The 27,783-nt window shown below is 44.6% G+C and overlaps 1 protein-coding gene across 1 annotated transcript in view; it reads right to left on the bottom strand.

Annotated features, from left to right (window-relative positions):
- The window catches only part of LOC123508372, a 47,551-nt gene extending 23,909 nt beyond the window's left edge, over positions 1–23,642 (bottom strand). Inside the window, 14 exon segments of the mRNA XM_045262049.1 lie at positions 397–549; positions 2,267–2,436; positions 2,552–3,486; positions 3,610–3,763; positions 5,754–6,134; positions 7,374–7,505; positions 8,838–9,008; positions 10,433–10,563; positions 10,882–11,126; positions 11,474–11,559; positions 11,562–11,682; positions 12,106–12,321; positions 12,696–12,791; positions 18,198–23,642. Of these exon segments, the coding sequence (XP_045117984.1) occupies positions 397–549; positions 2,267–2,436; positions 2,552–3,486; positions 3,610–3,763; positions 5,754–6,134; positions 7,374–7,505; positions 8,838–9,008; positions 10,433–10,563; positions 10,882–11,126; positions 11,474–11,559; positions 11,562–11,682; positions 12,106–12,321; positions 12,696–12,791; positions 18,198–22,889 (7,683 nt within the window). The 5' untranslated portion in view covers positions 22,890–23,642.
- Positions 23,643–27,783: the final 4,141 nt, after the last annotated feature.

Raw genomic sequence — 27,783 nt, 5'->3', positions numbered from 1 at the left:
GTCTTTCTCATTCTACATAATAGAAATATCTAAGTAAAAATATGTTACTCCATATTCTAATTTATTTCTCCACATGAAGCTAAAAGCAAAATAAAATCCAAGGTAAAAGCTATTACTAAAGAGAAAATGCATAGAATTTGAAGCAAACCAAGTTAAGCAGGAGAGGAAAGACAAAGGGAATAAGTGATGAAGGCACCCTAAGGTGCTCTGGCCACATAAAAAGGCAGTGCAGATATGGATAAAAAGGATGTTTCTTGTGGGGAAAAAAAAAAAAAATAAATAAATAAAAAAAAAAAAATAAATAAATAAATAAAAAAATAAAGTCAAACAAAACCAAACCAAACATGCACACATGCTCCTCACACCCCAACATGCAGCTACATTTTGACCTTTTACCTTTAGTGACAAGTCTGGATTAAGTTGAGTGGCTGTGATGACGTTAGAGGAAGGATGTTTGGGTACGGACTGTTCCACTGAGTCCACCATAGTGTCCTGAGCATCAGGGTCTGAGGTGGTGGGTGTTGAGGACCCAGTGGAGGACCCTTTGCCCTAGTTTGAGGAGAGCTACACTCACTTGGGGAAACACCAATAATCTGATACCTAATCACCAAGCCCAATGCCACACCAAGAAGTGAATGCTGTTAGAATATAACCAAGAAAATGCTTTTCATATTGATTTGACACTTTGCATTGTCCTCAAAAGCATTTGTCTTATAATTCTAGCATCACTGATTAATGGGCACTTTCTCTCTAAATGGAATTTAAATTTTGTTTTATTTATAACAATGTGTGGGCCAGTGATGATAGTCACTTGAGTGGAGTTGTTATTACATTGTGACATGCAGGTAACCCCCCAGGTGGAGGTGGCTAAGAAACACTACTATCTCTAAGTGTATTAATGTCTTTTGTACAACAAAAATATCACTAGTAAGGCATCCTCATAACTAAATGAAATGGGTCTTTTTAAACTATTCACATGCAATGAAATTTGTTTTCATACCATTTTGATTTACAGTGTTTGTCTAAAACATCCTGATCTGATGTGTGGCTCACTTCATGAGCTTCACTAAAGGAGATTACCTGTTACTTTTTAAATTCCTTACCCCATACTGACTAAAAGATTATGTGGTGGTAAAAACTATCAATTAATAATCTTTCTATTGTTTCATGTAAATAACTGAAATAAGATGGTCATCTTTTGATGTATTCACCATATCTATTGGCATATTATAATATATGTATTTTTAAAAACAATCTCTTAAAGGCACATGTAATGCAAGGTGATTTTTTTTTTTTTTTTTTTTGTCAAACTTTTATATGCCAAGAAATATGGTATGTGGCATTTTCATAAGTAGGAAGTATGGCAAATCAACTAAAACTCCAAATTAATAATATACCCAATGACAGGCAAGCAAACTCCTGAGGGCATGTGCCCAAATGTGCAGCAAAAATCATGATATCTCTTAATTTCTTGCTCAACAAAACATACAAGCAAGGAAAAATATAAGAAACATATTAGAAAAATAAATAAAAACATTGAAAGCAGCACATCTTGCAGTATTTTCTCTTCTTCTTTAGAGAAGTACATGCTCATAGAGAGCAACAGGCAAGTAACCATCTTTGTGCTCTACACATCTGCAGACACTGTCACCTTTTACAGAGTTTGCTTTCCTAAAGGATGCAAAGGAGGGTGAACAGGATAACTTTATTGCTGTGCTCTGTGACAAACCCTTTTGATGCTAACCTTCTAATCATTAGTATCTAAAGGGTTGTTAAGGATTGGGGTCAAATAGTATTTCTAAAAAAATGTATACTTTCACAAAGAGCCAAATTATTTCCATGCTCCCAATGTAATGATGAATGCTGAAAATATCAACTTGTAACATTGTTTGATCTGTGAACAGATATCATTTTCCAGGTATTGGTAGCTTTTCATGAGTCTTATTATGTGAGATTTTGCTATAAAGCCAATCCAAGAATGAATGTACTTACAGAAACAATCTTACACACACACACACACACACACACACACACACACACACACACACACACACTATACCTAAATCATCTGATAAAAAAATTGGTATTTCTTTTTAAGATTGTACATGTATTTCCATTCTATTTTCTGTGCAGTATGTGCATATTTTCAGGAAAGAATTAAGATATAAAATAAAAATATTTGGAAGAATGTGATACTCTGTATTAGTAAATGACCTTAAGATTTCTTCAATACTAAGTCTGTCCCTCCCTGTTGAGTGGTACTCACCCCCTTCACCACAGCCTGCATGAATGCCTCCTTGCCAAGCTTTTGTCGCTGATTGTTCATTGCTTGCTCCATCTTCCTCTTCTCATTCTCTATCCTCCGCCTCTTCTCCTCCAACTTCAGCCTCACATTGTGCAGCTCTGATGCCATCACCTGAGGCTCCATGTTTTCATCTGTTGTGGTGTAACAAACTGATTAAAACCTTTTCATCTTAAAAATTACTTTCTTGTCAGAAAGGTATTTGCACAATTTGAAATAGAGGTATGGTAAAAACTTAGTATTTCTCACCACTTGCTGACTTGTTGTCATCGGAATGGCTTTGTGCTGTCTGCTGCTTCCAGGTGGTCTGGTTCGGCAGTGCAGCAAAAGTGGTCTTCTTCTCTGAGCTTTTGCTGCTTCTCTTAGAGCCATCTTCTTTATCTGACTGCATGTATATGATATTGATACCACTTGGTAGTTGCTCCTTCAACTTTGATAATTCAGCAAAACTAGTGGCCTTCACCATCTGCTTATCCCTATCAAAGGAAACATCACTCTCACTACCCGAGTCTGCAACCTCTATGGTACTTTTCATTTGATCTTGCACCAAGAGTTTCTCTTTACTGGCATACATTGACAAGTCACGTTTCTCTCGCTCTAGAGCCTCTTTCTCTAATTTGTCCACGTAACGATTGTCTAGTTCCTCTGTGCTTCCCCGGTGGAGGTCCAGTCGTCTCTCAACACTTCGCTCACGACTGCTTCGAGACTCTGGCCTCATGCTCCCCTCCCTCGACAGTGGACCTTCCATATTTGAGCTCTCTCTTCTCCCAGAATGGATAAACTGCTCTTTATCAGGATTTCTAGAAATGTAATTCAAGTTATCTTGACTCCCACCAAAATTTTCTATGGTCAGCTGGGAGTCCTCAGCACTGATGGAGTTGCGTCGTGACCTGGAGCGTCCATGTGGGCGCTCCTCATACCGGGAGGGCATGCCAGCGGCAGGTAGGTCCGGATGGGAGTTGTTAAAGCTTCCTCGTCTTCCCAGACCTCTGCTTCTTTCTCCAAGCTCCTCCTCCTTGCTGTCCATATTCAGTTTCTCCTTCACTGCAGACCTAGATGAGTAGGGGATGTTGTCGAAGTCGTGGGAGGGACGTGGAGACTGTGTCCGCATCATGTCACTCAGTGTGGACAGACCTTTGGATCGCTGGACGACAAAGTCTCCTTCCTGTCCATCACTCATTGAACTGTTAAAACACAATTTATGGCAACCTTTAAATATGCATCATCATGCATTTCATGAGATTCATAAATTTTGCAAAGACATTCTTTACCGTGTACCACACAGAGATATGAATGTTGTGACTCACCTGTCTCGGCCACCGTAGTCACTGTTATAAGAGGAAGGGGTGTTCTCAAACCTCTCTGGCTGCCTGTGATCAAGACGCACCCGCTGGTCTGTCATGTCGTTGAGGTTCATGGACTGTGAACGGCGGACGCTTGGAGCTCCGGCCGGCTTCATGGCTGAGGTGGTGGTAGTATAAAATATCAATTGCAAATACATATTAACATTAAAAATCTGATGCCTTGTGGCTGTTGCTCAATGGTTCATGACAACTTCTAATTAACAACAGTTTATTTACTTTCTTAGAGAGAGAGAGAGAGAGAGAGAGAGAGAGAGAGAGAGAGAGAGAGAGAGAGAGAGAGAGAGAGAGAGAGAGAGAGAGAGAGAGAGAGAGAGAAATTCTTGTAAACAAATAATTTTCAACAAAGAATCAGTCAAATTACAGAGCTCAGGCACATCATAAAAGTATAAACATACAATAAAATTATCAAAAGCAAATGTAACCTATTTGTGAAAAGCCTTTTATTTCAAAATATCAGTTTCTAACTTTCTCCATGTAATGAATCCTAAGCAAAACTACAGCCCATGACAGAAAGACTGTGGGTGTTGTATCTAGGTAGATAATTATAGATACATGATTAAATGAACCTTTGAAGTACAGACGTGTGATCTCCAATGTGGTTAGAAAAAAAACATGTATAACTGAGTGACAGTGGTGGTGTTGCCTGAAACTATGAATATGTGATAAATTGTGTCTGACTAACAATCAGTTCAACTAATGATCTAGGTTCTATTGATAGATCTATTTTCAATGCTAGAGACTGCAGTCCAAGCAGCAGCAGCAGAAACACCAGTCATATACACAGTGCTCCATAGGAATATTATTTACAAAATGCCTTACCTTTAACATCAACACAAAAACTCAACCCATGTATCAACTATTAACATAAAACAACAAAATAATTCAAAGAAAAAAAGCAAGTAGGTGTACTATAATTTCTGTAATACACATGTCCATGTTTCATAATGTTCTCTGTATTAATTCATTTTTTGTATCATACCTCGTATCCTTTGATCAAACCCTTCTTTACACATCTCTGCATATATATGGAATGGTGTGTGTGTGTGTGTGTGTGTGTGTGTGTGTGTGTGTGTGTGTGTGTGTGTGTGTGTGTGTGTATTCACTGTTTGATCTGCTGCAGTCTCTGACGAGACAGCCAGACGTTACCCTACGGAGCGAGCTCAGAGCTCATTATTTCCGATCTTGGGATAGGTCTGAGACCAGGCACACACCACACACCGGGACAACAAGGTCACAACTCCTCGATTTACATCCCGTACCTACTCACTGCTAGGTGAACAGGGGCTACACGTGAAAGGCGACACACCCAAATATCTCCACCCGGCCGGGGAATCGAACCCCGGTTATCTGGCTTGTGAAGCCAGCGCTCTAACCACTGAGCTACCGGGTGTGTGTGTGTGTGTGTGTGTGTGTGTGTGTGTGTGTGTGTCCATCCAGCACTTTCATTGGATCAATACTTGGTGATTGTGGCCTTAATCACTCAATGGCTTGCCATCCCTGTTGACCAATCATTCGGCCTGTCACATGATATTATATTCATAAATACTTCCTTGTCAGATTGCAATTACTTTATAAATCTTCATAAATGGCTGCTGGCAATACCAAGTATTGACAATGAAATAAGCATTCATGCAAAAAATTAACTGTTTCCCAAACTAAACCTATAAAATAATACTGTAAAAAACAAAATAAAACTAATGCTAATGCAATCATCATAACACTTGTATGTAAAATTTAGTCTAAACACAGTCATTACTAAAATAGTGGCATGTGAAAAGCATAGTCAAACTCAAGAAACAAGAAGGGAAAAAGAAAATTTGGGAAATTAAGAAAACTGAAGTATTTGAACTGAGGATGTTGTGACTAATGTGGGTGCACAATACACCTTCCAGTGTTTACACAAGGCCTGATACATGCACTTGTGGCAGTGATGAGATAAACAAATAGTGAACACAACCAGCAGCCATTTATGGGAGAACCAAGTCACTAATCAAAATGCAATTTGATTACTTGTGGTGCTACCAGCCCCAAGAAGCACAACAGTATGAGGTGCCACAGAGGGGCCATGTCTAGGGTCAAAACTTTACCATAGGCCTCTAAGCGGATTGGGTGGCTGGCCCGTGCCCTAACACGCTCATGTGACAGGCCGTGACCAGAAGGGTGGTGGTGATGGTGAGCCGGAGCATCTCGGGCTGGAATGTTGTAGCTGAGGCCCTGAGGAAGACCTGAGCCGTAGCTGTGCCCTTGGCTGTGGCCTGACCCAGCCCCTGCTGCCGGGACGTGCCCCGAGGGCTGGCAGGTTTGGGCTGAGGCCAGGTAGTAAGAGTACTGGTCGCCAAATGGCTGCGACTGGTACTGTCGCCAGCAGTAAATACACTCTCGGTCTGTCACTTTGTGATTGCATGACCACCACCATTGTGGGTATATAGACACCCAGTTGAAACCCCCACATGCTCCCTCCTCGTCACCTGTCCCATACCCCCAAGAGGCAAGTGTTAGTCAAACTGTGTTAATAAGGCAACTAATACAGCTACAGGTCAACCTCAAAAGGTGAACAGTGTGTGTTTCCATTTAGTTAAGTTAGTTACTTTCTTTCTAATGAGGCAATTACAGGAGCAATCCTAAAGTTACCATAATGCATAGCACATTCTTTTATATATTTTGATAACACATTAATAATGTTTCACCTATTCCTAAAATCTAATACAAAAGTTAAGTAATTTTTTTCTTAAGTTGCAAGTTACACATACTTCATTATCAGATATTCTCCTCCACCACCATCTCAAACACACCAACAATCAAACACAAATCAAAAGTACAGTGCACTCTGGATGTATTCAAGATCTTTTCCCGGCAATTGTCATGGAGCCAAATAAGCGAGTGTGAGAGAGAGAGAGAGAGAGAGAGAGAGAGAGAGAGAGAGAGAGAGAGAGAGAGAGAGAGAGAGAGAGAGAGAGAGAGAGAGAGAGAGAGAGAGAGAGAGAGAGAGAGAGAGAGAGAGAGAGAGAGAGAGAGTGTGTGTTCTAATGTTTCTTATATGTGTAAAAGTGTAGGTAGCACATCTACTACATATATCATATAGTGAGCAGGAAAAGCCTCTCATTCCATCTGGTTTCCATCAGTGAATACTCTGAACATCATGATTACACACCAGAGTGTACTGAACCCAAAAGACAATTTGTTCCACACTGAATAATTCTTATAACGACAAACACTAGGGAAAAATGTTCTGAAACAATAATAATAATAATAATAATAATAATAATAATAATAATAATAAAAAAAGTATCACAAGCACAATATATGCAAGACTACAATAACTAAAATAAAAGACTGAGTAAAGGGTTGACTAGGGAAGACTAAGATTGAGTTGAGCTGCAGTGAGTGTTACAAACCCTCCTGTTGACTCTCAGTTGAATCTAAAGTGCTAGTTGCATCCCAGTCTGTTGTATTGCAATGGTATGAAGCGGGATTACTTTGGGTATACGTGAAACATTTGGGTTTTGAGTCAGTATTCATGTCCACACATTGATACATTGATGTATAGTATTATTATGATCAATTTGTGTAAAACTTCACTCCACTTCATGCAACTCCCAGATTAACCAATATCCTAATATTATTCAGGTTTGTCAGTACTGTGTTGGAGATGTTAACTTTCTTTAACCCTCCAGGAAAACAACACACCACTGAGCCCAAGAGTTTACCCTCATGAACGGAGGCTCTGTCCCTGCGTGGTCGCTCCCGCTCCGTCAGGGACTGCTGCCGCCTTAACCCTGTCCCTGTCCCTGAGCCTGATCCGCTTTCCCCGGAGGATGGTGATTTGCCTCCACCCCGACCTAGTGCGGCAGTAACAGTCACTGGTCATTCCTGCACTGACTCACACATCTTTCACCCACCTCCTAGGAAGGCTAGGTGTGTGTGTGTGTGTGTGTATATATATATATATATATATATATATATATATATATATATATATATATATATATATATATATATATATATATATATATATATATATATATATATATATATATATATATATATATATATATATATATATATATATATATATATATATATATATATATATATATATATATATATATATATATATATATATATATATATATATATATATATATATATATATATATATATATATATATATATATATATATATATATATATATATATATATATATATATATATATATATATATATATATATATATATATATATATATATATATATATATATATATATATATATATATATATATATATATATATATATATATATATATATATATATATGTGAAGAGGAAGTAATGATCCAAGAAAAGGCATACATAAAGCATTACATAAGATATAGCATGAATAAAAGAAATTGAAATCTTGAAATCATTTGATACTTCAATAGCCCAAAGCTTTACATGAAACTTTTACAGCTAATACATGAACATAAAGCTGTAAAAGACACACAAGGGACATCTTAGAAAATGACACACAACTGTAAGTAAAAGAGATGAACACCAAATGACCTAACTGTTCTCTGAGAAAGCAAGATATTGAAGACAACTCACACAGAGCTACAAGCAGACAGCCAAGAGACATGAACTAACTATCTGACAGTTATCACCTGCAGGCATTTACATGAATACTTGCCATTTAAAGATATCAGACATGAAAATTATGGCAATTTTCATTTATAAAACATCTTATTCACAATTATCTGATCAAAGCTAAAAAGTATCATGAAAATTTACTTCCTATTAGTCTGTAATCTCTCCATGGGTAAACTGAATGATAAAATGGAGTTAGGAAAGAAAGAAAGCTTGACTAAGATGCTACAACACTTGGCAACACCAAGGTATCATTTCTATCACTAAGTTGAGTTACGGGCAATTTAGGACACAGAGCAACTGCAGGATTGAACCAGTCAGGTGTTACATCAACTATCATAAAGCAGTTCTCTCACAAATGGATTTGTCAAATGTCTTAGAAATATCACTTCAAATATCTATGAATTTTTATCCATGAGTCTCTTTATAAATTTTTCAAGGAGACTACAAGAAACCATTAGTCAATTCTGCAGTAACTAATAGTCTGTTCCAGCAGGAAGAGGGGAAGAGAGGTCATGCAAGGCTTCAAGAGCAGGCCCAGTGTACCTCTCAGCGTGGAATAGGGAGACCTCTGCTGGGAGTGGGTAGAGGACCGGGCAGAAGAGTAGGAGGAGGAAGCAGTGGAGTGGGCAGAAGAAGGCGAGAGACTCGCCCGGAGGTCTGGAATAACCTTCATGCTTCTGTGGTACCCACTCCAGCCGCTACACCCACCACCACCTGTATAGTGTATACCAGGGGGCCAAGCTGTACCAAACCCTTAGCAAAATTGCAAGCACCCAGTGTTACAAGTCCTTTGTGCATCAAGCACTTGTTAGTGAGTTAGCTAGTCAAGACTACTGCTGCACAACATACACACAAATGGCTTCACTTCCACCAAGCCCACTCAGTGTTGCCAGTACATTGGTGAGAATCCTAAGCACGACAAATCATAAAGATCTGAAGTGCACAGATGGCAATATGTTAATAATGTACTGCCACACAGACAGGATCAATACCAAAGATTGGGAAGCTGGGCAATGTCTGGCAAGTGAAGTCATTTGTAGAAATTCATAAATGAAGTGCAACAAAATACTCAAACATTCAAAGCTTGACTGATCTGGTTATATTGTTATTACTTAATTACTAGCATTTTTTTTAAAGTAGTGATGACTGGATGACTCTAGGTCAAATTTAGTCAGTGACAATGGGCACACCACAAATACACAATAGAAGCCTTCTGTCTGGGCCAAAAAAGCAAGAATCATTAACAAGCAATAAGAAATATGCAAGCAAACACACATCTTACTCCCATCAAAGATCCCTTGAATATGCTTTTTGAAAGTAGTGTTATTCATCTAATACTTTTGTACATATTAGTCTAATCCCAGCACAGGTTGACTGACCACCACTATGTTATACTTCCTTGTGGACATTATAGTTAAGCTCACATACACACACACTCACTCTTTATGTTAGATCATATCCAAAAGATCTGTTTTCTTAGTAACCCAAGCAACTCGCTCTGTAGTTACGAGCTGCTGAAAATATCAACACCAAAAAAACATTTCCTGTGACACAACCAAAACCAACAAGTGACACTTGTAGCAGCTATGGAGGAAGGGAAAAAATCTATCATAAAATTCTTGCAAACATTCAGCCATTATGTCAAAACTGGTAAATATCATTTAAATAAGACCTTCTGAATGCGTTTACACTAGGAACTACTGTTGCTATCAAACACCTCCATGACATTTATCAAAACTCCAAACCTCCACACCACACCAAGATTTAATTACTCTGAGAAATGAAGAAAGTATCCAAAACATCTCATATCAACATAAATAAAGTCATGTTTACATTCAAGTAACAATAAAACACAAAGAAAACATATAGTGATTCTGCAATATCTTGCTTTGGAATGGATGCATTTTTATTTCAAGTTAAATCTCAAACACCATATCAATATAGGTGTTAGCTCTACCATGGGAGTCCAATGGGTGTCACACAATGGTTGGACGAATGAGAACATACCATTGCCTTGAAATAAAAATGGTAGTCACTGCAATCCCTTGACTGGTGTAGAGTAGGGAGCCAAGACTAGCCTGAGTCTCAGGCTTATACAGTCCGTATTGTACCTGCTAAGGAAGCTCAACAAGACAAACCTGGTGAAGACAGCTGGATGTACTTGGTAGACATCTTTCTGCTGCCAGGCAGGGACACACAGGACACTGGCTCAAGCTCCAAAAGGAAAAACAGCTCAGCAGCAAATGCTAAAACATTTTGTTTCACGGAACTGTATAGGAGATTAAAGAGATTGTTTTCAGTGTGTGTGCATCATTGTAACAAAACAATGAAAATAAAAAGAGCAAAAATATTCCTTTCTCCTGTCTCAACTAAATTCTCATCTCAGAAAATAACCTTATAATGATGAATTCAATGTATGTCCAACTTAGAAAAATAAAAGACATTAATCAAGGGAGAAAGATGAAAAGTTATTCTTATTCCATAAAAACTTAAAACAAAACAAAAACTTTAAAACTCTGGCAACCTACATGTACAGTGATATATAAAATAGTACTGGCAAAATACAGAAATGACAGACCAACCTCACCTGTGCATATATACAACATCTTCTTTGGTTAGGAGACAAGGGTTGTATGGGAGACTCTCTTGACAGAACCTGGTTACTAGGCCAACATTATAGAGGGAGTCAGCAATGGAGGGAGGATCGGCCACAGCAATGTCCTGCCATGAGAGCTCCTGAGGGCAGTAGAAGGCCACCAGTGCTGCCAGGCCTATGCCGTCACTTAGGTCACTCAAGTCCTGGATGCGAGGAAACACTGGCAACTCCTGCTCCTGTGGGAGGCATCAGGAAATGTCACACTCAACACATACTCTCCTTTAAGTACAGTATATTCCCATACCATTAAAATCTTATCATTAATTAACATAAACAAGAATTAGGCATACATTTCAACTCATTACCAATTCCAATTATTAATGCTATAAAGATGTCATGGATAGTCCTTAATATTGGGTTCCAATGAAAAGGACAGAGGTGCCAAGAGAAAAAGAAACTACTGACATATGAAAAGAGATAAATAAGGTAGGAAATGTGATACACAGTACATACATATAAGAATAAGAGAAACATTGAAAGTTGAGTAGATGGAAAGGAAAGTAAGTTAGAAATGGGCACTTGCCTGTGCTTGTGCGTGGTGGTGGATGCGGTCTTGCAGTGCCTGAGTGATGCAGCTCACCCACAGCACCAGTGCCTCCTCCTGATCCTGGGCGCCCGCTCCGGCACTGCCCCACCCCCCACCCGCTGCAGCACCGACACCACCCGCTCTGCCACCACCACCTCCCGGATGTACAGCGCCATCATGGCCTCTATCACAGCCAAATGAGCAGACTGCAAGGCAGAAGATGACCATCAGCTTGGCAGGATCATGAATATAAGGGTTATAGTCATTCCACTGGGTTATACAGTACAATCTAACTTGTAGTATGTAAGTCAAGAGTTCCAGACCTTGTACTGGACTAATGTTTATAGTATGTACACGTAGAAGGACAATAGTGAAAAAAGCAATACAGTACAACACAGTGTCCATTTGTATCTCTTGGATCTAGAGCAAGCAAACACTTAATCTCCAAACAAATGAAAAAATTATATGCTGTATAGTATTCACTACTGATGAAGAGACCTACCATTGATTTGTGATGACAGAACATTATAAAAAAATCACAACAAAACAAAACAATGACCTAAGCAAGACTATTCACCATAAAACTCCTCTGGAATGCCTACAACAGAGGGATGCACCACAGCACTCACCATTTTGATGGGGGAGACCTGAATGAGGACGGTCTCGGTGAGTGCAACGTCGGTGGGCTCCGCCACGTACACCCCTTTCCGGGCCAGCGCCTGGATGATGTTCCAGTGGCTGAGGTTGTGGAAGTTGGGATCACCATAGATGTTGGCCAGCGCTGAGCAGTACAAGTCTGCGTTGGCCAACCGGTGCACGATGCCCGGCTTGAGGTGCTCCACTCCCTGCAAGGGACCAAGGCTCACTTATTCATTACAGTGACTTTTATTCTGAAAAGCTCCCAACAGGTTGGCACATGTTGTCTGGGCTAAGGGTCGAGTCCACACTAAGACTGTTTCATGTTCTTGCCTGTTAACCCTTCCTTGTGCTTCTTCCTGCTGCCTTTCCCAACATCAAGCTTCTCAAAGAAGGATGGCTATGGCATAGATACCCACAGTTGTACCTTTAAATGCATTTCATTTCAATCCTCTATTTTCATTTCATTTAAACCCTTGTATTCAACTATTTTGCCTCACTGATAAACATATTTGCCTTCTCTTCTAGAATATTGTGCTGCTTGTTTACTTGGAGACACAGATGCCGTCACACGTGTGCTCACCTCATAGTCGCGGTAGTATGGGTCCTGAAGGTCCGTCGGCACCTTGTTCTTGTGGGCTTTCTGCACAATCCAGGACACTGAGGCTCGTTGTTTGGCCTGAAAAGAAAATGGTACAGTAAATTTCAAGTAATGCACTGACCACAAATATCCATCATACAAATCAAACTAAACTTTTCTTACTGCACACCTTTGTGTACGAGACTTCCTTAATAATGTACATGAACAATAAGAAATTTTACTTCCTGTTACAATTCCTCGGATTAAATAGAAATGATAATGTATCTGTGCACATGACTCAGAAATATGTATGGGAAGAATGACAAGGCTATATTAGCATGTACATTAGGAAACACATGTGAGTATGTGTCAGAAATTTTGTTAAGCTTTCCAACATCCAGTGAGAACGGTAACCTACGAGTCATGTGGTGTGGAGATAAATAATAGATGCATGTCATTACTGTGGTGAAGATTAAAGGCCCCAGGATGATGCAGCAAAGTAGCTCCAACACACACCAACTTCTTGTGTGCCAGACATGACTGGGAGAAAGGAGTGTTTAGAGAACCCTACCATATGACACATGCTATCAATCACTATTAAGAAAATCAGTGTGTAGCCTGAGGAGCAAGAACCACAACAGAGATGAGATGAGATGAGATGAGAGATGACAATAAAAGAGGAAAAAAGTGAAGGGAGAGAGGGAAAAGGAGGGGAAAACAAAGACAGGAAGAGAGACATGGAGAAAAAAAGAGAGAGGGGTGGGAAAGAAAAGGCAGGAAATTAATTGGAGAAAAGGGAAAGGGGTCAGAAAGGGACAGAGAAGCACAGGTAAAGAGATGAAAAAGGCAACAGACACAAAATGTGAGAGGAATCAAGTCAGAAAATGGAGGAAAAGATATATCAATAAGTTTATATAACTGTAAAAGAGGCATTCAGATGTTAAAAATCAAAGGAGATAAGGAAAGTGAAGAGGGCAGTACTTACCCCACTTGACTGACCAAGCAACACCCACACCCACCCACCCACCCACCCACCCACACACAAACAGGTCCTTAACTTTCTGCTAACACCATTTCATGCCCACACAACTCACAGCAAGACCTCCCTACTGCACTGAACCTTTACGCCTCACACCACCTTCCACAATTACCACTAATTACCACGAGAGAGAGAGAGAGAGAGAGAGAGAGAGAGAGAGAGAGAGAGAGAGAGAGAGAGAGAGAGAGAGAGAGAGAGAAAACACCTCTGATGTTTGAAATTTCAAGAAAGACATTACAACGCAACAACAAATAGAAGTGTCCAATATGTGAATTTGTTTTGCATGAGATCTTCACACTGCTTTAAAAAATACAAAGATGTAGCCAATGCAAAATGAACACCACAGTACAGGATGATGGAAGAAGCAAAAGCCCTTTAAATATGTATCAATTTTGCACAGAATCTTCACATCACCTTCCACCAACACAAAGAGAAACACCAACCTCTGGAAAACAAACAGAGAAGAGGGAGAATCATGTAGTGTACATAGCTAATAGAAGAAAAAGAGAATGTCTTTACAGATTTAGCTCATATTTTAATACTGGCAAACTTTACATCCACCAACACTAACACCTCCAATACAGCATAAAAAGAAACACCATAACCCCTTTAGTACTGGTTTCAGATGCATTTTTACCATGATTTTTATGTGATTGGATGATTTTATTTGCATTAGAAAGAGTCTATGGAGGTCAGAAAATTAATGGCCAGTCTTTACTATTTCAATCCTTGTAAAGGTTTCTCAAGTTGTATAAAATCGCTAAATAGTAACGCGGCATGGTACTGAAGGGGTTACGACAACAAAGAAAAAATAAGAGAAAACGTTATCTGTAGATCAAGTAACTGAATAATAGGCAAGTGTGTTCATGACTCTCCCTGCAGCCATTTAGTTACTCTGCATTATTTGCTCAGAAAAATCTTGAATAAACACGACTTCAATGAAACTATCTAGTCATACACCACGATTACTATTCTCTCTCTCTCTCTCTCTCTCTCTCTCTCTCTCTCTCTCTCTCTCTCTCTCTCTCTCTCTCTTTGCGCATTGTTCTCTCAGTTTATTCTGCACGTTTCTTCCTGTTCTATTTTTTTAAAATCTCTCTCTCTCTCTCTGGATGCAATATAGTCTATGTACTATTGGAAAAAAAAAAAAAAAAAACGATCCGGCACTGTACGCTTGAGTGATGCTAATGCTTAAGAATTTTATATATATATATATATATATATATATATATATATATATATATATATATATATATATATATATATATATATAATTCTAATCAATCTACTCTTTACTTGAGGACTAACACGTATATATACTGTTAAAATCGTTTACTAATTCTAAATGTTTTTTTTTTTTCAATCTTTTCTTTTCTTTCCGTCCATTTCTCATACAACAGAATTTCCCAGAAGTACAGATAACATTACACAAGAACCCACAGCAACACAGCACACTACAGCAATTCTACGCCACCATGTTGTGAAGAGAAACCAGAAAGTTAACCTCAATAACAAACTCAAATCATGCCGAGGGGAGAGAGGGAGGGAGAGAGGGAGGGAAGGGGAGAGAGAGGAAGTAACACGTTTCCCATTTTCTCTTTTTTTTCCCTCTTACACACTTCGCTTCATCTTTCTCTGGTATTATTCTTTTTTTTATCATTCCTTTGTTTCTAGGGGTGAAGGGAAGAGAGATAGGAAGCAAGAAGGGGAAGTTATTGGCTATTATCATTTATTATTATTTTATTTATTTATTTATTTTTTTTTTTTTGAGGGGACGGGAAGGGGGCAAGTCCGGTATTTTTCCTTTCTCTACAGGGAAGGGAGAAGGAAAGGAGGGGAAGAGGAAAGCAAATTTGGTATTCTTTCTTTCTTTCGAGGCGACGGGAAGGGAGAGGGAAGGGGAGGTGAGGGGAGTAAGTTTCTGGTACCTTTCCTTCTTTTGAGGGGACGGGAAGCCATGGGGAAGGGAAGACAGAGGGGAGGGATGGGAAAGAAGAGGGAACAGAAAGGGAGCAAGTCTTTGGTATTATTCTTGTCTGTGGGTAAGGGGAGGAAGAGAGGAGTGAATGGGGGCGTCTGGTATAATTTCTTTCCTTAGGGGGGATAGGGACGGGAAGAAAGATGGGAGGGATGGGGAGGGAGAGGGAAGCGGAAGGGGGGGCAAGTCTCTGGTATTATTATCTTTGTTGAGTAAGGGGAGGGAGAGGGGAGTGAATGGGGACGTCTGGTATAATTTCTTTCATGAGAGGGGAAATGGAGGCAAATATTTGGTATTATTCCTCTCGTGACGGGGTGGGTGGAGAGGGGAGAACAGGCAGCAGCTCCCAACGGCACCCAACAGCTGGTGGTTAGCGCCCTCCCCCGAGTCTCCACCAGCTGCACCTCATATGCTCACTTCTTCCTCCTCCCTTCCACTTCCCCTGTCTCATTCTTGATCTCACTTCATTCCTCTTGCTTCCATCGTCGCAGTTTTCCTCAACCCCGCCTCCACCCAAACTCTCTCTCTCTCTCTCTCTCTCTCTCTCTCTCTCTCTCTCTCTCTACTTCCCTGTTTACGATCTCATTTTTTTTTCCTTTTCTTCCTTTCTGCTCTTATTTACCATCATTTCCTGTCTATTTGTGTTTTCCTCTATCACTCCATTCGTACTTCTATTTCCTTACCTAATCTTCCTTCTCTATCTACGTAACTCCTTCCAGCTTCAAATGCATCTTCTCTATTCTTCTATCTATTTTTTTTCCGCATCTTCTGTCCACTTCAATCTCTTCCTCACACCTTTCTATTTACGAATATTTCCTGTCTTTCCGTTTATTTACCTGTCTATCCACCGATCTCTGTATTTTAGCTCCTGTAAACGGATTTGCTTCCCTGCCTGTCTGTCTGTCTGTCTGTCTTCGTACTCTAAATCCATGTGTCAACACTTTTCTCTCCTCCGGCAGTGAGTAGGAGAGAGGGAGGTGGAAACTGTGGGGGAGGAAGAAGAAGGAACTGGAGAGAGAGAGAGAGAGGGGGAGAGATAGAGTTGAAGGAATGAGGAAGCAGAACAAGGAAAACGCGAGGGAGGGAGGGAAGGGAGGCAGGAAAGGGAGGGAGAAAGTGAGGGAGGTAGAAAAGGAGGAGCGAAGGGAGAGAAGGAAAACAGACGTAAAAAAAAAAAGTTAAGAAAAGAAACGAGCGAGGAAATATGTGGAACAAGAGAGAGAGAGAGAGAGAGAGAGAGAGAGAGAGAGAGAGAGAGAGAGAGAGAGAGAGAGAGAGAGAGAGAGAGAGAGAGAGAGATTTACCTGTGTCCGAACATGTTAAGTTGATCTATTTGTAACACTACACTCCTCCCTCCTTCTCTCTCTCTCTCTCTCTCTCTCTCTCTCTCTCTCTCTCTCTCTCTCTCTCTCTCACACACACACACACACACACACACACAAAGAGTTCCCCTTTCCCTACTCCCTTCCCTCTCTCTCTCTCTTCACTATCTTATCACGTTCAAATTAGGGAAACGGAAAGACAGATGTTAGAGAGAGGAAGGAGAGTACAGAAAACGGGAGAGGGAGAGAGAGGAAGAAAGGGAGAGGGATGGACGGTGCAAATGGCAGAGGAGGGAAAATGGCGGAGATTGCAAGGAACACGATAGCAGAGAGAGAGAGAGAGAGAGAGAGAGAGAGAGAGAGAGAGAGAGAGAGAGAGAGAGAGAGAGAGAGAGAGAGAGAGAGAGAGAGAGAGAGAGAGAGAGAGAGAGAGAGAGAGAGAGAGAGAGAGAGAGAGAGAGAGAGAGAGATACCGTTACGTGCTCTATCTACAGGTACTTCCACCTCGTCACTATACCATAAGTGAGGAGGAGGAGGAGGAGGAGGAGGAGGAGGAGGAGGAGGAGGAGGAGGAGGAGGAGGAGGACAATCTCGATCACGTCACGCTACAAGACTGACCAGGCAAGGAGTGAAGAGTGAGCGAGCGACCCAGACACTAAGTAAACAGAGTGTAACACGAGGAGGGAGGGCCGGGCAGAAAGGTGGGGAGGGAGGGCGTGGGAGAGGGAATAGGCAGCAATAACACGGGCGGCTGCGTGTGTGGGTGGGCGTGGCAGGTGTGGGTGGAGTGACAGCTCGTGGCCCGTTAGCACCGAGTTACCTGGCGCCACACCTGTCTGTCTGTGAGTGTGTGTGTGTGTGTGTGTGTGTGTGTGTGTGTGTGTGTGTGTGTGTGTGTGTGTGTGTGTGTGTGTGTGTGTGTGTGTGTCGGCCTGACCCATTACCGGTGCTTTAGCGGCTAACTGAACAGTGAGAGAGAGAGAGAGAGAGAGAGAGAGAGAGAGAGAGAGAGAGAGAGAGAGAGAGAGAGAGAGAGAGAGAGAGAGAGAGAGAGAGAGAGAGAGAGAGAGAGAGAGAGAGAGAGAGAGAGAGAGATGGGGCGTCTGTGGTGGTGGGTGGTGGGTGGTGGGTGGCGGGTGGCGGGTGGCAGGGCGGCACTCCCTCACCTTCCACCAGCGGCTGCCGTGGCACCACCTGGCGTAGGTGTTGTCGCCGCTCAGGTGGATCCACAGCAGCATCCTCTTGGTCTTCTCCAGCTGCCAGCGCTCCTGGTCCTCGGGTGCCGTGCTGCGCCTCATCTTGGCCAGCTGCTCCCACAGCAGGACCTCGCCGCCCCGGTAGCCTTCCATGCGGCTCATGGGCAGCATGCTCTCCGTGGCCGCCTCCATCTCGTGTCTCTTCTCCTCGTCAGCAAAGATGATGCTCTCCAGGTCAGACCACGTGGCGTTCAGGTCCGCCAGTTTGCGTCTCACATCCAAGTCAAGGACGTCCTGATGACCAGCAGGGGTGTCTGCGTGGTGAGGCGGGCGAGGATCATCGCCGGCCTGGTGGTGGTGATGGTGGTGGTGGTGGCGGCGGTAGCGGTTGTGGTTGTAGCGGTCTTGGTCCAGGTACATGTCTTTGTTCTGGGCGAAGTGATCGTGAACAAACTTGGCCAGGTCAGCCAAATCAAAGCTGAGGTCATGCAAGGGGAAGCTGTGGAGGGGCGGCAGGGGTGGCGGGGGGGAGGTGGGTCTGTCCCTGGGTAGGGTGGAGGCGGGGGTGTAGTCTGGGGTGGGCACATACACCTGATCCACCCGCCCGTCCTCTCTCTCCACACGAATGGTCTCCCTCTCCTTTTCCCTCTCATTCTTCTGCTGCTTCTCATCTTCCACCCCCTGCTCGGGCTGTGGCGGGCTTGGCGGGGCCGCGGCAGGGCAGCTTCCCGGGGCTGCAGCTTCCTGTTTCGCTGAAAGACTCTCGTTCAGGTGTCGCTGCTGCAGGTGGCCTAGAATCTTGTTCATGTGTGGCGCCAGCTGCTCCCTCCTTAGGGCCACGGAGTCTGAGGACAGACTGGCCGCCAAGGGTCCCTTCACGACGTCCTCCCCTCCCACGTGCTCCTCCTCCACCTCTTCCTGGCTGTCACTAAACTTGCTCCTAAGTTTAAGTTTCAACTCCCGGATCATCATATCGTTGTTGCCGGTAATGCTCACACCTAGACGCTGCACGCGCCTGATCTTGTCTGTAGAGGTGCCCTGGTCCTCATTCTCGCCACGGGGCTCCTGTTCCTTCACTCCTTCAGGCTCATCTGCTGAGGCCACTGCTGGTGTTAATACGGCACTTTCCTGACCTTCCCTCTCCTCCCCCTGCTCCTCCTTCTGTCCCTCCCCCACCAGTCGTTTCCCGGAAGCCCGCATCATCTCAGCGCACACCTCTGCTCGCGTGCCGTAGATTTCACTGTCATTTTCATAGGAGTGCACTTCGCGGGACTCTGTAGAGGAGACGGTATTGTGGAAGAACATTTTGTCCCTGGCGGCGGGCAGCAGCGTGGTGTGGAAGGTCATGTTGGCCAGGTGGTCCATGCCATCCTCGGAGCCGGCCTTGAACATTTCCTCCGTCAGCTCAACCGCCTGGCCTTTGCGGATCACCACGGGCGTTTTGGCACTATCCTCGCCCTCCCGACTCACGAAGGCGCCGTTCATGGAGTGGAAGAGACGCGAGTTGCGCACGCCGTAGATGGGCTCACCGTGCCGCGAGCCGTACATCTGCAGCTCGCCCTCCTCCAGCGTGGCGTCCGTGGCGGCAGTCTTGAGGGAAGCCACTGAGGAGAGGCGCGAGGCCAGGGACTCGATGCTCTGGTACACGTGGTGCTTCAGCAACACCACCGGAGGAGTCTGCTGGCGAGCACGCCCACACACGTCGTACACGTCCTCATCTTGGTAGTCGTGGGAGGTGGCGGTGGTGGTGCTTCCGCCGGGTCGCGCCTCCTCGCACGCGCGCATCTGCCGTTGCTGGTAGGCGCGAAATAAACGGCGGCCGTCCTCCTCGCCGAGCTCCGTGGAAGGTTCGGACTGCAAGGCTGGGGAGAGCGATACGGAGGAGGAGGGAGCGGTGGGGGGTCGGTCTGAATCTTCCAGCAGTGTCTCCATGGAGTGCGGTGCCTCGAGGTCTTCCAGGGCATTGGAGGACTTGCGACGCAGGTTGGCCACAACGTGGGGCCCGGGCACGGTGATGGGCGCGGGGTTGTACCTGTTAGAGTCTTGTAGTGCGTAACCTGCCTCCATGTAGTCCCACGAGGTGTCTGAGTCTAAGTAGGGCTGTGTGCCAAGACTCACTGACTTGTTCTCCAGCACGTCGCTCGTGTCTGACTCGTTGCCGCGATTCACCACAAACTTGTGCCGGAACGCTGATTGCAGCTTCTTGCGGCGCTGCTCGGGCTCCACCAGCGCCCCGCGGTAGATGATGCTCTCCACGCTGGCGGCGCTGTCCGTCTCGGAGTCTGCCGTGTCCCTGCTGGTGGTGGTGGTGCTGGTACCGCCCAGATCCAGGGGTGAGCGGTGGTCGGGGTGGTAGTCGTAGGTGGAGTCCTCCTCGCTGGGCAGCCGCAGCAACCCGCCAGACAGCCGCTGAAAGTCCAGCTTGAAGGACTCGTACCTCTGTAAGTCCTTCTGTGTGAGGGCCAGTTCCGCCTTCCTCAGGGGTTTGGCCTCTGTGGACTCCGGATGGCGGGGATTGTTCAGCACGCCGCCGCTGGTCAGCAGCACGGGGGGAGAGTTTTTGACGTCCTTTGCACCAAATTTTAGAAACCCCAAACCAACCAGCCCATTGTATATTTTCTGGCGGAGAGGCAACTTGGCACCACTACTTCTGTGGTCCAGCAAACTCGCGTCCTGTGGCCACGGCGGAGAGGACTGATGTGTGGCTCCACCCAGGAAGGAGCCTTTCTTCCTGGTCCTCGAGAATCGATCAGCCTGCTTGTCCTGTTGAGTCGCCTCTTCGTCCGCATCATAAAGGAAATGGTCTGGTTCACTTTCTGGCAGCGTGGCAGATGACACTGGGGTCGGTACAGGAGTTTCCTCCTCCTCTTCCTCCTTTTCCTTCTCCTTCTCCCTTTCTTTCTCATTATGGTCGTCTTTCACATTCCCTCGGGCCTCCTGTGCCGCCAGCAGGGTCTTGGTGGCTAAGGCAGGGTCACCATAGGGCTGTTCGAGGGCCAGGTCCAGCAGGTGGTCCACGTCTTCCTCGTTGTGAGGCGTCGCCACTTTGGGCTCAAAAATGAGGGAGTCAATACTGCCGAAGGTGTCATAGTCTGTGTTCTCACGCGGGGGCAGCTTGGGGCTGCTCTTGGTACTCTCCTCCATGGGCACGTAGATGTGGCCCAGATTGATATTGCTCAGCGTCTCCCAGTCCTGCGACAGCGCCTCCTTCAGCTGCTCCTTGATCTCATGATTCCTCTCCTCTTCATTCTTGAACTGCCTAGTGTGTAGGTGGTGGCAAATGTGGCGCGTGATGGCCTGCACCACGGGGTCCTCGGGGATGTGGTTTGGATCCCCGTCACGCCCCAGCAACAGTTCCTTCACGTATTGCTCCACCTCAATCTCCGAGTTCCGCCTCGCCCCACCACGCTGACTGCCTCCACCGGGCCCGCCAGCGCGAACCGAAGCGCGGGCCACCCTGGCCAGGGACTCATACACGTCCTCACTTTCGCTGACACTCCACACGTCCACGGGAAGATACTGGGGCCTGCGGAGGGAGGCACGCTTCTCCTCAGCGCGCACCAGCTTCCTGAGGCGCTTCTCTTGCTCCTCCAGGGTGCGATTCACCAGGTGTTCCTGTCGTAGTCCGTGCACCGGCTCGTAAATTTTCTCAAACTCTCCGTTGGACCAAGAGTCTTGGGAGAGGAGCGAGCGGGCGGCGGGTGAGGAGGATCTCGGGCGCTGGGCGAGCCCTTCATGTCTCTTGCTTGCAGCTCCGGCACCGCACGGACACTCAGCTTCGGAGGCAGAGGCGTGTTCAGTGCCACAGTGCTCACAAGAGACACAAGAACATACATCCCAGTTGGCGTCCACCACGTGTGCGGGTGAGAGACCGCGCTCGTCCTCGCCTTCCCTCATCTCCTTGAGGCGCGCCAGGATCTCTGCGCGGGACACGTACGTGGCCTCTCTGGTGCACGCCTTTTTGCCGGCCTTCGCCACCTCAGCTCGCGAAGCATACGTGGGGTCCACTCTGGATAAAATCTCTGAGCGGGAGATGTACACAGGGTCGTCACACTGGCTGGGCAGGGACCGCCACGACTGTGCGTCGTCATTGCGCTCCTCCTCCCGGCGGGCCAGCGTGTCCTGCAGGTTCTGGATGTTGCGGTACAGTTCAGATCGCGTCACATAGTCTGTCTCCCCGAAGTCACTGTCTGTGTCACTAGCGGCAAAGTGCACTTGCGCCACCACCTGCTGCTGGCGGGGCCGTCCACTGCCGCTGCCGCAGTCCGGCTGTAACGGAGCATCAGGGCCCTTGCCAGGCACCCCGCCAGGTAGCAGGCGGCCAGGGATGGGCTCGTACACACGGGCAAAACTCTTCTCAAGGTCGTCCCAGGAGTCAGCGTCTGAGACAAGGTCGGCGGCGGGTGAATGAGCGCCCCGCTGGGACTGGTAAACACTCTCTGAGTCACTGCCAGATTGAGGCTGTTCAGGCGACGCGACGCCCTGCTCGCTGTCCTCAGCAGGAGAGAAGGCCAAAGGGAGCACACCATTCTGAGGGGAGCGAGGTCCCCCGCCGTCAACCTCACCGCCAAGGAGGCGCATCTTGGCCTCCGCGGCATGGGGCGCGACCACCCCATCCAGGGGCTGCCCCGTCCTGCCCCCCTGTACCAGCCGCTCCTGCATGTCCTCTCGGGACTACACACAACCTCGCCACACGCCAGTCATCAACACTCACGGATTAACAGCACAGGCCTCGCACCGCAACACTGCTTGCTGTTACTCTTACCATCCATCCACTCACCCACACATCCACTCTCTCTCTCTCTCTCTCTCTCTCACACACACACACACAACAGGTATGTACACACACTGCTCCACCCGCTGCAATATGTACACAGTGGCGGGCGGAGCAGGGAGGAAAGCGGCTGAGCGTCTCCGTGGCCGCCCCAGCACTGAACACTGAACACCGCAGCCAGTCCGCCACCGCCCCGCCGGCCCTCCTGGAAGACTGACGCTCGTGCCTGTCATACCATGTGGTGCACTGGTGGGGGGGTCAAGGGTGCAGTGGTGGGGGAGAGGGTGCAGAGGTGCAAGAGGCGGTGAGAGCAGGAGCTTGTGTTTGCGTGCTGCATGCTGTCCAGTGACACACACCCACAGGGTACCTTCCCGCTGCCCTCCCGCCGCCACGCCTTGCATCACCTGCCTGCCGTCCATCTCACCTTGAACCTTCACTATTCAATCCTGCACCATCTTACTTTACTTCCTTCACTTACTCCTCTCTGACCCTCCCTGCCTCGCCTCCCTCCTCTCTCACACTCTCCTCTCTCTCCCTCCTTCCCTCCCTCACGCCAGGCAATCCAGCAACGTAATTAAGGAGAAACCACCAGATGCTTCAGTCCGCGGGAAACCTTCGGGGAGAAACTGTTTATTCCCTGTCTTTCCTTCCACGCTCGCTCTCTCCCTCCCTCCCACGCCCACATCCCGCTCCTTGCCTTGCGCTCCTGTGATTTGCTGGTTCCTTCCTTCCTTCATTGACTCTTATGCTCTTCCTTCTTTTTATTAGTTTTGTAATAATTTTTCGTATTTTTCCTTCGATCATTTGCTAAAAGAATTGAAATCTCTCTCTCTCTCTCTCTCTCTCTCTCTCTCTCTCTCTCTCTCTCTCTCTCTCTCTCTCTCTCACAACGAAAATACTATTAATACACTATTACTTCTTCTTTTTCTTCTTCTTCTACTACTACTACTACTACAACAACTACTACTACACCTCTTCCTCCTCTTCTGCTACGTTTTGGAGATTCTTTCCCGTCACCTCCACACTCAACCACCCCCTAATACACGCCCCCCTTGCTCTCTTTAATGGTTATGATGGCAACTCGTACGTCTATAACAAATAATAACACTAATAACATCTCTCTCTCTCTCTCTCTCTCTCTCTCCACATATTGCTTACATCGTTCCTTCTCGCGTCTCGTTCAATAATTTCTCTTCTAACTCGACCGAGCCATTTCTACTTGCACTTCCTTGTCTGTCTCGTCTTATCTCGCATTCTCTCGTTAAGTCTCGTCTTTTCTCGTTGCCTCGTAATTTTTTTTTTTATACCATGTGGGCTTTTCACGGGAATTTATGAGCTAAAGGGGATACTTTTTAGGGTACCTCCTATCTTAAAGCCCACCCGCTAGGAAACCGTTGCCCCGAGTGAGGAAGCCCAACTTACACTCAGACCGTGGACAGGATTCGAACCCGTGCGCTTGGAGACCTCTAGGATCCCAAAGCACGCATGGTTCCACTGTACCACGGCGGACCCTAAATGCTTGTCACATAATCTCGTTTTTTCTCGCTGTCTCGTATTTTGAATGTTTGCCTTTGCTTTTTCGTGTCTTCTATTATTATCTCAATTTTTTTGTGTGTTTCAAGATATCTATTGTTTTGTATCTCTTATTTTTGTCTCTCTCTCTCTCTCTCTCTCTCTCTCTCTCTCTCTCTCTCTCTCTCTAGTTGTACGTGACATCATTCAAAAATTATACCTGTCCGGGCAACTACCTCTCTCTCTCTCTCTCTCTCTCTCTCTCTCTCTCTCTCTCTCTCTCTCTCTCTCTCACACCTACATATGCCTCATTTTTAAGTTAACCCAATTATTGTTTTTTTTTTTCCTCTTTTTCTCTCTCTAGCCCACATTTCTTATCAGCAACAACCAACTTTCGATGGACTTTCTCGTCTTATCTCTTCTTCCTTTCCTTTTTCTAGTTTCTTTCTGCAACTCTTCTACCCATTCTGGTTTTTGTATGAATATGTATGAAGTCCCACTAATCTTTTTTATCATCATTAAATGCGTTGGTTGGGCAGAAAGTGGGACGGTGTATGTGTGTGTGTGTGTGTGTGTGTGTGTGTGTGTGTGTGTGTGTGTGTGTGTGTGTGTGTGTGTGTGTGTGTGTTGCTGGCTTTAACCTGCTTCTTACCTGTCAGTCTTGTGCCAGTCAGGTTTTCAAGGTGATAGCAGCTGGGTATAAGTGTGTGTGTGTGTGTGTGTGTGTGTGTGTGTGTGTGTGTGTGTGTGTGTGTGTGTGTGTGTGTGTGTGTGTTTCTTGTTTAATATATAAATCTGGGTTGGTGTTATCGGTCGTTGATTCTCTCTCTCTCTCTCTCTCTCTCTCTCTCTCTCTCTCTCTCTCTCTCTCTCTCTCTCTCTCTCTCTCTCTAAATATGCCATTTATGACGTTTAATTTAAGTATATTCATGTATCTTTATGTATGTATGTATGTGTGTGTATGTTGCGCTACAAATAAAACGCTCCCACACCCACACCCACACCCACACCCACTCACGACCAAACATTAACATACCACCAACGCCACCACTACCACCACCTCTTCCTCTTCCTATACGCCTCCTCTCACGCTGTCACAAACAATATCATTACCCACCCTGGACTAATGATGCCCCCAAGCTTACACGCCTCCTCCTTTTGACAGACACCGAGAAAATAATCAAGACTTGCTCCCCAAAAATGCACTTAAAAATAAAGATAAATGATGACAAATAAATTACCTTGGTCGACTCTAATGAGAGAGAGAGAGAGAGAGAGAGAGAGAGAGAGAGAGAGAGAGAGAGAGAGAGAGAGAGAGAGAGAGAGAGAGAGAGAGAGAGAGAGAGAGAGAGAGAGAGAGAGAGAGAGTAACTTTTTCCCCATCTTCTGCCTTCCAGTCACTTCATTTAATTTGACAGCAGGTTGACAGCATCGTGTGTGTGTGTGTGTGTGTGTGTGTGTGTGTGTGTGTGTGTGTGTGTGTGTGTGTGTGTGTGTGTGTAATTTTTATATCTATTTATAAATTCATCACACACACACACACACACACACACTTTCAACATACAAACTTTCCTATAGGGAGGAAATCTGTGTAATTAAGTCATCTAAATAATGGAAAGGGAATGGTGTGTGTGTGTGTGTGTGTGTGTGTGTGTGTGTGTGTGTGTGTGTGTGTGTGTGTGTGTGTGTGTGTGTGTGTGTGTGTGTGTGTGTGTGTGTTCCTTCCACTAGGTAATGAAGCAACCAATATAATCAACAGGTAAGCCTAAATAGACAGGCGTTCTCAATGAAGCATAAATATATAAAGAAAATATGACGAAGGTAAATAATAATAAAAATAATCAATATAAACGTGAATATAGAACATTTGTCTATTTTTCTATCAATGTCAAGGTTTTTTTTCGTATTAATTTATCTTAAAGTATGTCTTGTCTATTTATCTATCTCAACGTCTACTTATTCTTCTATGTATCTATTAACTTGTCTATATATCTCTTTCTATCATTTATCTACCAATCTATCCATCCATTTATCTATTAACTTGTCTTTCTCTCTATTTTTATCCATCAAATAATAATAATAATAATAATAATAATAATAATAATAATAATAATAATAAACGTGAATATAAGACAGTGACTCCTCCTCTATTTTTTTTCGTTTCTCATTTCTAATATTTTTCCTTCTTTATCTTCATTTTCTCCTACTTTCTACTTTTCTCTTATTTTCTTTTATCTTACTTATATCATGAAGAATTTACGAGAGAGAGAGAGAGAGAGAGAGAGAGAGAGAGAGAGAGAGAGAGAGAGAGAGAGAGAGAGAGAGAGAGAGAGAGAGAGAGAGAGAGAGAGAGAGAGAGAGAACTGACAGGATGGAGAAAAAAAACTTTATATCAGAAATTAAATAGCTCCAGATTTTCCTTAAATTTCCAGGAAACAAGAAAGAAAAAGAGGAATTTCTATCACATTTTGCTTTTCTAATGTTCCTGACCTGGGGAGAGAGAGAGAGAGAGAGAGAGAGAGAGAGAGAGAGAGAGAGAGAGAGAGAGAGAGAGAGTGGCGCAGGCAACAGGAACTAAACTAGCTTTTTGTAATCAATCATACGTGGAGTTACAATTTTCCCGCCTCCAACATTCACTCTTCGAATTTCTTTCTGCGCACTTTCTTTTCCTCACCAATCCTATGTAGGCTTGTTTAGGTTAGGTTAGGGTAGGTTAGGTTTGTTTTGAGGTTAGGCTGAGTTATGTTGTGTTAGGCCTTCACCATCATTACTTTTTATTTCTATTATTTTATACCTTACTCCATCTATCACCATCAGAAGCCAATTTTCTGAGAGACTTCACCGCCAGACCTTCCTTACTACTTTCCAAAGGGCTCCAGTTAAAGCTACATAGGTTTTAAAGTGTGTTTCTATGGTTTCAGCGACGGATTAACATTACAGCACTGTGAATAGGAGAAATACCCTTGAAAACCTGGCTAATCATCTCTGCGGCCTTTGAAAATACTCGCGGTGAGATATCGAGACGTTTCTACATACGTGCCTTACCTGTTTGTCTTTCTCACCTAATTTCTTCGCGTCCTGACTAGTTTCTTTCTAACAAGCGCTCACCCACACATCATAAGAAAGAAATGAGGTCTTCTTATCAATCCAATTAATGAGTACACAGAGGAGGAGGAGGAGGAGGAGGAGGAGGAGGAGGAGGAGGAGGAGGAGGAGGAGGAGACAAAATTTTTAGACAGGTCGAGAAAACTGAGCTGGTGTTTTCTTCAG

The sequence above is a fragment of the Portunus trituberculatus genome, chromosome 24 (assembly GCF_017591435.1).
Source record: "Portunus trituberculatus isolate SZX2019 chromosome 24, ASM1759143v1, whole genome shotgun sequence".
NCBI lineage: Eukaryota > Metazoa > Arthropoda > Malacostraca > Decapoda > Portunidae > Portunus > Portunus trituberculatus.
The sequence above is the reverse complement of the archived record's forward strand: the minus strand, read 5'-3'. Positions and strand labels throughout refer to the sequence as shown.